Here is a 9,555-nt window from a genome sequence, read left to right as displayed (position 1 = left end):
CAACCAAAAAAAAAAAAAAAAAAAAAAAAAAAAAGTAAGTCTAGCACTCTTAAGTGAGCTGGGGCTGAGAGTAAATCACAGAGAAAATGGCTTGAATCCTCAGTGCTGAGGCAGTGTGATGTCATGGAAGTATAAGTGAATTAGGAGTAAAGAGACCTGGGCTCAGCCTGCAGCTCTGTCACCTACCACACTGGAAAGGTAGGTGGCTAAGCGGATGAGAGGGCAGCAGCAATGTTGCTGATCAGGCCCAGCTAAGCTACAGAAATACTAGAATATAAAACACCAAGAGTCAATAAAACCAGCTTAGGTAAAACAAGAAAACTCAAGTTAAAATATATTTCACATATATTTGATGTGAATGCATGGGATCACAGGGGATCAACAAATGCATCCATAATTGCAGAAACAGAAACAAAAATGTGGTGAGCCACAAATTACATTACATTCTTTCTTTCAAAGAAATGAAAGAGGGGGAAATGATAATACAATAAGTGGCATGAAGATGTAGTAAAGCACAATGGTAAACACTTTAGTTAGAAGGTCTGGAAAGATGGTCGGAAGTTGGAGAGGACAAAAATTATAGCAAAGAACTGAAAATAAACACTACCATTGAAAAACAAGGACAGAAATCCCCCAAATGTGGCTAGATTAAACAAAATCTAAAAAACAGTCTAAAAGAATTAAAAGTTTTAAAAACTTAAATTTATGCATGCGTGCACATGCACACGCACATACACAAAACCTGAGACTAAAAGAAATACCTGAGGTAAGAGAAAAGGCTAAGACCAAGGAAACCAAAATTAAAGAACTGACACAGGGTAAGGAAGCCAGAGACCACAGAAGGGGGTCTGGAACCACAGCATGAATAACAAGCAGGAGGTGGCTGTGAACTGCCACTCAGGAATAATATCTTAAGAATTTTTAAATATCTACTTGAAAAGCAAAGAAAGACTCTGCCAGTGATTGGAAAAAAAATTCAGATGAACAGATAATAGTAATTCCGGATATCTGCTCTTTCTGAGAGAAAAAACAACTTAAGAAGAATCATGCAATGGGAATTCCCTGGCAGTCCAGTGGTTAGGATTCAGCGCTTTCACTGCTGTGGACCGGGTTCAATCCCTGGTTGGGGAACGAAGATCCCACAAGCCAGCCAAAAAAAAAAAGAATCATGCAAAATGGAAAGAAATAGACTAATACCAGCAAAGTACCCAGCAAAGACAGAACTCTTTTCTTTGAAGAGAGTAGAACATTTAAATCTATAGGACCTAAGGGAACTTGCCAACAAAAATTTACAGCTAAACAGATAATTATATACTTGAAAATATATGTTGGCAAACACTAACATGGCCTCAACTATTAGGTTTAATGCTTAAGTCTCTTCTTTTTACTGTTCATAAGACCTTTTATTTTATTTTTTTGTTGTAAAAGGGCTTCAAGATACCTATTTCAATAACTGCTCTAAAAATTCTTGCCCTTCAGCCCTGTTCTCATGACAGCCATCACATGAGCTCCCTAAACATGTCTAGAATATGAAGCCAGCTCAGACTTTACAGTCATCAGAGGTCTTAGATTTGATTCCTCATTTCCATTATTATTAACACAATTTTTAAGTTTTATTTCTAAATCTTCAAGAAGCAAATATGAGAGGTTTTAGTACTATTACACACTACCTTATTTATAGTTTTATTTTATTAGTGAAAGTAATTGTTTCTTGAAGTGCTGCTGTTTTAAAGCAGGACTAGGTTTCATCTAATTAAGTATAATTTCAAGCATCTAGTTGACCAACAGCCCCAAAGTGTACACTTAACAAATGGTAGGGCAAATATGCACAAAGTACTCACTTCAACAGTTTCAATTTTTCCCTCCTGGGGATGTGGTGTCCTTGGGTAGATATCGAGAAGATGTGGTGGTGAATCAAAGTGTAATCTTTTGAGGTTTCTTTTAATAACATCTTTACAATTCAGTTCATCAAAGTTAGTCCTCCACAATAAGACCTATAAAAATTCATCAGGTTGGCAGTTATTGACTTGCATGTACAAGCAGTAGAAGTAAATTTTTAAAAAAATGAATATATAGAATTGTCTCTCAAAATAGTCAGGAAGGCTAGATATATATTCTGACAACACTACATCTCAACACTTTTTTTTTTAAAGGGTGATAGGGAGAGATTTAGCATTTCAAATTGCCTTTATGTCCAGTTTAAAATTCATATTAAGAAAATAACTTATTACCTTAAAATCCTCTTTTATTTTTCCCAAAGCCCAAAATCATGTTTTTGGCTTTACTGTCCACCTTATTCAATAAATCTGGCTCTGAATGACTTTTGGTCATTTCAAATAAATGCAGATTTGCTATACAAACAATTTAATTTTACCATCCTCAAGGAGCTTAATCAACATTTGAAAAACAAGGCATACAGACAATAGATTAGGCAATAATTCAAGTGAAAGGGCCACACCAATATTAGGTATTCAGTAAGTGTCAGTTTTATGTATTATAATTAAGTGTAAAGATGAGCAAAAGAAAATAACTGCTATTTGAGTTCCAAAAACTATCAGAACTGGAAGTATTTCAGCTATGAGATAGCAGACTTCCTGGCACTAAATTAAAATATAAACTCATTGATAATCATCTTAACATATACAAACTAGCTGGTTGTAAAAATCTTAGGTGAGGTCTCAGATTCCATTCCCCTATCCAAATCAGAGGGAGCCGAGAGATTTACAAACCTGTGCATCTGCACCTCCTGATGTAAACAGCTCTCCACCTTTTGAAAATGTAACAGTGAAGACAGGCCCCTAAGAAATAAAGGGAGATAAAAGAAAAACTTACTTGGTAATGTGTTCTCATGGCCAAGAGGGCCGTGAGTATTAATTTTTCATCCTAACTTGTGCAGACTATTTATGCAATGTCTTGAGAACATATCCAGCTGTTAGTAACTTATGCAGGCAAAGAGAATCAAAGAGTCAACCCAATTACATTAAAACATCTATAAATGATACTAAGTGAAAAAAGAGATGCTAATAAAAATGAGAAAATACACTCTTCTCCCCTTTAAAGAAAAGCTTGTGCATAGGTAAGTTAGTAAGAATTTCTGTTAAGATTTTCTGGCTTTGGATTCTTTATTCAACAAATCACTAGCAGAAACTGAATGATAATTCTGCAGGTGACGGGAATGAGGCTGCACGAACCAAGCTTATTTCCTGACCACAACAGGCTTCGCTGAGCTCTCCCTTCATGTGGGCAATATTGAGCCACTCAAAGTTTTAAGAGCAGGACATGGATAGAAGAGCTGTGATTGATGAAAATTGATATCACGATTGTGAGAACGATGAGTTGGAGTCAGAACAAATGGTTGCAGGGCAGTCAGGAAGTTACTGCAATTATCTGGGTGAGAGGTAACAGGAACACGAAATGGAGCAATAGCTGTGGAGCTGGACAAGACTATACCCGGCACAGTCACAACATGACCTCTAGGTCAATTTTCAGTCAAGATAAGAGTAAATCTTCCTCATTTCAAAAATATGCGTATACTGTTTGTTTTTAATATGTCCTTAATCTATGCAAGAAAATCTTGGGGGAAAAACATCTATTTTTCAAGTAGACCATCCCACAGACTCAGGTTATTATAGCCTCATAAACACCTTCACCTCCAGACTGTGAAATATTCCATCTTCATGTGTAGTGCTTTTCTCCTAAATTATTTTATTTATCTTTTTTCTATTACTCTGTCCTTCATCCATGGATATTTTAATCTTTGGCCACTTTTATTTGTTGTTCATCCAGCCTAAATCCATGGGTACACATATATCTGAGCTGGTTAGTGTCTATTTCTGCTTCACTCTAACACAGCTGCAGAACAAATGATAAAGCAAGCAGGAAGTCCGGCAGGATACATGAAGGCAGAAAAAAAAAACTTCTCCCTTAGACCACAAAACCCATTCTATTTCTGGATATAAATAACTTATACTTGGTTAAAAGGAAGTACATAGTACATCTTATTTAAAAAAAAAGAGGATGCATTCTAAAAAATTTAGAGAAGTTTGAATATTTACCCAGAAAGGAAAGATAGTTTCTACACTTAAAAAGTTTTTCTTTAGTACATTATATACTAGTGTATATGTGTGTTTGTGTTTGTGTGTGTGTGTGTGTGTGTGTGTGTGTGTGTGTGTGTGTGTGATTGAATAGGCTCAATAGATAGCACCCCACTTCCCCACTGGGTTCCTAAAACAATTGAAAAATAAGACAAAAGAAATATTACCTTTCTTACTGATGAAGGCTTATAAAGAGAAAATGTGGCTTTATCTGTGGGCAAGTGGGCTTTCTAGAACTGAATCCCAGAATGAGTCAGATTTGAGTACCCAGTCACAGGCAAGGCTGGACAAGGGCAGGCCTCCCCACAAGAAATATCAGAGGAAAACCATACAGACAGGCACAGGCTTCCAAGAGTAGAAGGCATTGGGCTTGACTTGTCAAATTTCTCCTTCTAAACTCGCCAATCAGATTAGTGAAAGGAGAGAGTGAGGGGGTGTGGAGGCTAAGAGGGTCAAAGCTAGTGGGACAGCCTCCACATGAGGGGAAAGATCAGAAGTAAGAAAAACATGTATCCATCATCATTTACCCAGTCAAACCTATACTACATACTGAGGAAGATAGCAGTAAAGGATTAAGTTAATGTCCACTGAAAGATACACATTGATTTTGACATGAATTACAATAAATAATATTTATTTAAAGAGAAATAATATTTATTTTAAAATAAAAAACATAGCCTTGGAAGCAAAAAAAAAAAAAAACACATTGTGGTAGCAGCAATGTGTGCTACACTTGGAAAAATAATAAAGCCATATAATAAAATGGATCAAAACTTTTAAAGATATATTATTTAAGAAGTAAAAATCTTACTGTTCATACCGTATGTCCTTGAAGTGTATATATAAGCCTTCCTTCTAAGAGGTCCAGAATCTTAAGCATACCATCTGAAGAAGCAGTGATGAGATAGTTACCCGAAGGATGGAATGACACACAATTAACTCCACCGCTGTGAACTGATTTGTAGAAAATTAAAGCAAAAAGTTCAGAGAATAATTCTTAATTCTAGAGATGCCCCTTTACCCTATTAGCAATACCAGACTGAAAGAATCAATTAGGGGCAATGTCTCCACAGCAACCAAAATTCCACATAGCTCATGACACAGAATAGCTTTACAAATGAGAGTGTGTCATGGAAGAATGATCTTAATAAACACGTAACTATAAAATCTTCAGATATATTACCAATATAAGCAACCATTGGTTACCACCAGCTCACATAAGGTATACATCTTAGCCTTAAACTAAATTTAATTACCAGTTAGTTGCTTGGGTCAAGGGGTGAAGAGTATGGAGATATATTTGGAGAAGGGCAGTCTTGCCAGCTTGAGAATTCATTTCTGGACAACCTCCTTCCAATAGGAGGCAGCATAACACAGCGATCAAAAGTTTGTTCATCAATGTATTTTATAAAAATGTACTTTATAAACAGAAAGTCCCATGTCAGTTCTATCAATATTTTAGCAAGTAACTTAGCCCCTTTAAGCCTCAGTTTCCTTATCTTTAAAGTGGAGGTAATAGTAATACCTCTTAGGGCTGTTGTGAGGATTTAGCACAGTGTCTGCTACATTATAGTTATTAAGAAAGGGAAATGTGGGGCTTCCCTGGTGGCGCAGTGGTTGAGAGTCCGCCTGCCAATGCAGGGGACAAGGGTTCATGCTCCGGTCCGGGAGGATCCCACATGCCGCAGAGCGGCTGGGCCCGTGAGCCATGGCTGCTGAGCCTGCGCGTCCGGAGCCTGTGCTCCACAACGGGAGAGGCCACAACAGTGAGAGGCCCACGTACCGCAAAAAACAAACAAACAAAAAACCAAAAAAAAAAAAGAAAGGGAAATGTGGATTTAATATAAATCTAATATACACTAAAAAATCAATTCATTTCTCTTTTAACTTCAATATATGGGCACAGTAGGATGTTGTTTTCTACCAGTTATAACACCTATCTGTACTCAGGTATCTCCTTCTGAGTCAACTTCTATCCTGGATTCTTTTTTTTTTTGCGGTACACGGGCCTAAACTAAACAGATAACTAAAGTTTCAAAATCTTACAGTAACCTTTTTTCTTCTTTTTTTTTTTTTTTACAGCCCTGGCATCATTTTTAAGGTCCCTCCACCCCATTCTGTACGCTGGCCTCTACTCCAGCTCCTTGGACCATGCTGCTGATAGGGGCTAACTCTTCTCTAGTCAGTTCAAAGTCAGCCCATCTTTCTCATTAAGAGGGCTAAGCCACACTGAGAAGGATAGTCTGTCAGCGTAAGAACTTCCTAGAGGAGCCCATTTTACAACTGAATTTTGTTATGGAAATTGTTACCTTGATAATGCTGGAGTAACTTGTTCACTCTTATATCCCAGATTTTCACGGTATGATCAGAACCTGCTGAAGCTATGCATGTACCATTAGGGTTAAAATCCACAAAATTTGCAAACCTAGGAGAAAAGAATAAGATGGTCTAACATTTTGATTTCTCTTTACTCTCATTTCTTTATTTGAATTGTAATAATTAAATGTCTCCATAGCAAACTAACCCATATAAATGCAAAAAGAGAATGGACTTACCCTACAAAATCTGAGAAGTTATTAACACATTGCTTATTTGTGGTATCCCAGATTTTAATAGTTTTATCCTCACTACATGATACAATTAGTCTTCCATCAGGTGAAAACCTGGAAAGCATAAGAAAGATAATTGTTATGGAAGGCTCCTGACAATCACCCCCATCCCCACAATGACATACACATGACATGCATGTACATATTAAATACCCTAGGCCAGTGTTGGCACACCATGCAGCAAACTCCTATTCTGCTACCAACACCTTTTCCAACTAAAAATAAGCATAACGAAAGACACTGATAGACCATTAAAAAGATGAAAATATACTATATAGACTAACTGAGAATCTTTTAAGCTTTTATTCTTTTATATTTAAATAATTTAGTTTCAAGGTAGTTTCTGTCTGAGGTCTGCACTGCTTCCAAGCCAAGTACCTTGTTTTTTGTTTTGTTTTTTTTCTTTTTGTGGTATGTGGGCCTCTCACTGTTGTGGCCTCTCCCTTTGTGGAGCACAGGCTCCGGACACACAGGCTCAGCAGCCATGGCTCACGGGCCCAGCCACTCTGCGGCACGTGGGATCCTCCCGGACCGGGGCATGAACCCGTATCCCCTGCATCAGCAGGCGGACTCTCAACCACTGTGCCACCAGGGAAGCCCCAAGTTTTTAAAAAGTATTTTAAAATACTTTTGTTTTTTAAAAGTATTCTCTATTTCTTTCTACTGTCATTTTCTGGTGTATCCATATGACCCAAGAGAGCATCTATTACTCATCCTAGCAACTCTACAGTGAGGCTTTTTGTAAGAAAAGAACTGGTGTGTTGAGAATTAAAATTGAATGCTATCATCAACAAAAGAACCAACTCCTCAAGCCTGTAACTTCCTGGATTGGGGAGGCCAGAGAGCTCCAACAGATTGAAAAGAGGACAACTCATTTACACAAAACTGAAGTCCCTTCAGAGACACACCTATTATCCATATGCCCCATTAAAAAACAAATGAGGGCTTCCCTGGTGGCGCAGTGGTTGAGAATCTGCCTGCTAATGCAGGGGACACAGGTTCGAGCCCTGGTCTGGGAGGATCCTACATGCCACAGAGCAACTAGGCCCATGAGCCACAACTACTGAGCCTGCGCGTCTGGAGCCTGTGCTCCGCAACAAGAGAGGCCGCGATAGTGAGAGGCCCGCACACCGCAATGAAGAGTGGCCCCCGCTTGCCACAACTAGAGAAAGCCCTCGCACAGAAATGAAGACCCAACACAGCAAAAATAAATAAATTAATTAATAAACTCCTACCCCCAACATCAAAACAAAAACAAACAAATGAGAAAATTCTCAGACATCTTGTCTACTGCTTTTATACTCTTTCCCTTTAAAATCCTTTCCAAGGTTCTTTTTCTCTCTTAAGTGCCGTTTTAGAATGGAGATAGAAGAGCAGAAGGCTGAAAAGAAAATGAAAAATTTTAGACTATTAAGAAACTATGGAGCAGAAGCAAAAAGAACTACAATTGTGCAGCCTGTGGAACAAAAACCACATTCACAGAAAGATAGACAAGATAAAAGGCACAAGGCTATGTACCAGATGAAGGAACAAGATAAAACCCCAGAAAAACAACTAAATGAAGCAGAGATAGGCAACCTTCCAGAAAAAGAATTCAGAATAATGATAGTGAAGATGATCCAGGACATCGGAAAAAGAATGGAGGCAAAGATCGAGAAGATGCAAGAAATGTTTAACAAAGACCTAGAAGAATTAAAGAACAAACAGAGATGAACAATACAATAACTGAAATGAAAATTACACTAGAAGGAATCAATAGCAGAATAACTGAGGCAGAAGAACAGATGAGTGACCTGGAAGACAGAATGGTGGAATTCACTGCTGCGGAACAGAATAAAGAAAAAAGAATGAAAAGAAATGAAGACAGCCTAAGAGACCTCTGAGACAACATTAAACTCAACAACATTGGCAATACAGGGGTCCCAGAAGGAGAAGAGAGAGAGAAAGGACCCAAAAAAATATCTGAAGAGATTACAGTCAAAAACTTCCTTAACACGGGTAAGGAAATAGCCACCCAAGTCCAGGAAGCACAGAGAGTCCCATACAGGATAAACTCAAGGAGAAACACATTGAGACACACAGTAATCAAACTGGCAAAAATTAAAGACAAAGAAAACTTATTGAAAGCAGCAAGGGAAAAATGACAAATACCATAGAAGGGAACTCCCATAAGGTTAACAGCTGATTTCTCAGCAGAAACTCTACCAGCCAGAAAGGAGTGGCATGATATACTTTAAGTGATGAAAGGGAAGAACCTACAACCAAGTTACTCTGCCCTGCAAGGATCTCATTCAGATTCCATGGAAAAATCAAAAGCTTTACACACAAGCAAAAGCTAAGAGAATTCAACACCACCAAACCAGCTCCACAAAAAATGCTAAAGGAACTTCCAAGTAGGAAACACAAGAGAATAAAAGGACCTACAAAAGCAAACCCAAAACAATTAAGAAAATGGTCATAGGAACATACATATCGATAATTACCTTAAACGTGAATGGATTAAATGCTCCAACCAAAAGACACAGGCTTGCTGAATGGATAGAAACACAAGACCCATCTATGAAATAAATGAAATGGAAACAAAGAAAACAATAGCAAAGATCAATAAAACTAAAAGCTGATTCTTTGAGAAGATAAACAAAATTGATAAACCATTAGCCAGACGCATCAAGAAAAAGAGGGAGAGGACTCACATCAATAATATTAGAAATGAAAAAGAGGAAGCTACAACAGACACCGCAGAAATACAAAGCACCTTAATAGACTACTACAAGCAACTCTATGCCAATAAAAGGGACAACCTGGAAGAAATGGACAAATTCTTAGAAAGGTATAACCTTCCAAGACTGAAC

At 37.7% G+C, this 9,555-nt stretch overlaps 1 protein-coding gene across 4 annotated transcripts in view; it reads right to left on the bottom strand.

Moving 5' to 3' along the window:
- The window catches only part of POC1B (POC1 centriolar protein B), a 99,874-nt gene that overhangs the window by 49,036 nt on the left and 41,283 nt on the right, over positions 1-9,555 (bottom strand). For 3 of the 4 annotated variants that reach the window (XM_024754357.1, XM_024754359.1, XM_024754360.1), the window contains 5 exons: positions 6,650-6,757; positions 6,404-6,519; positions 4,915-5,048; positions 2,730-2,798; positions 1,842-1,994 (listed from right to left, as the gene is read on the bottom strand). In XM_024754357.1, coding sequence (XP_024610125.1) covers positions 1,842-1,994; positions 2,730-2,798; positions 4,915-5,048; positions 6,404-6,519; positions 6,650-6,757 — 580 coding nt within the window. The remainder of the gene's footprint in view (positions 1-1,841; positions 1,995-2,729; positions 2,799-4,914; positions 5,049-6,403; positions 6,520-6,649; positions 6,758-9,555) is intronic. The other variant, XM_024754358.1, reaches the window with a different exon arrangement.

This window comes from Neophocaena asiaeorientalis, unplaced genomic scaffold (assembly GCF_003031525.2).
Source record: "Neophocaena asiaeorientalis asiaeorientalis breed wild unplaced genomic scaffold, Neophocaena_asiaeorientalis_V1.1 scaffold92, whole genome shotgun sequence".
NCBI classification, from domain to species: domain Eukaryota; kingdom Metazoa; phylum Chordata; class Mammalia; order Artiodactyla; family Phocoenidae; genus Neophocaena; species Neophocaena asiaeorientalis.
This window is presented reverse-complemented; position numbering and strand designations above follow the sequence as displayed.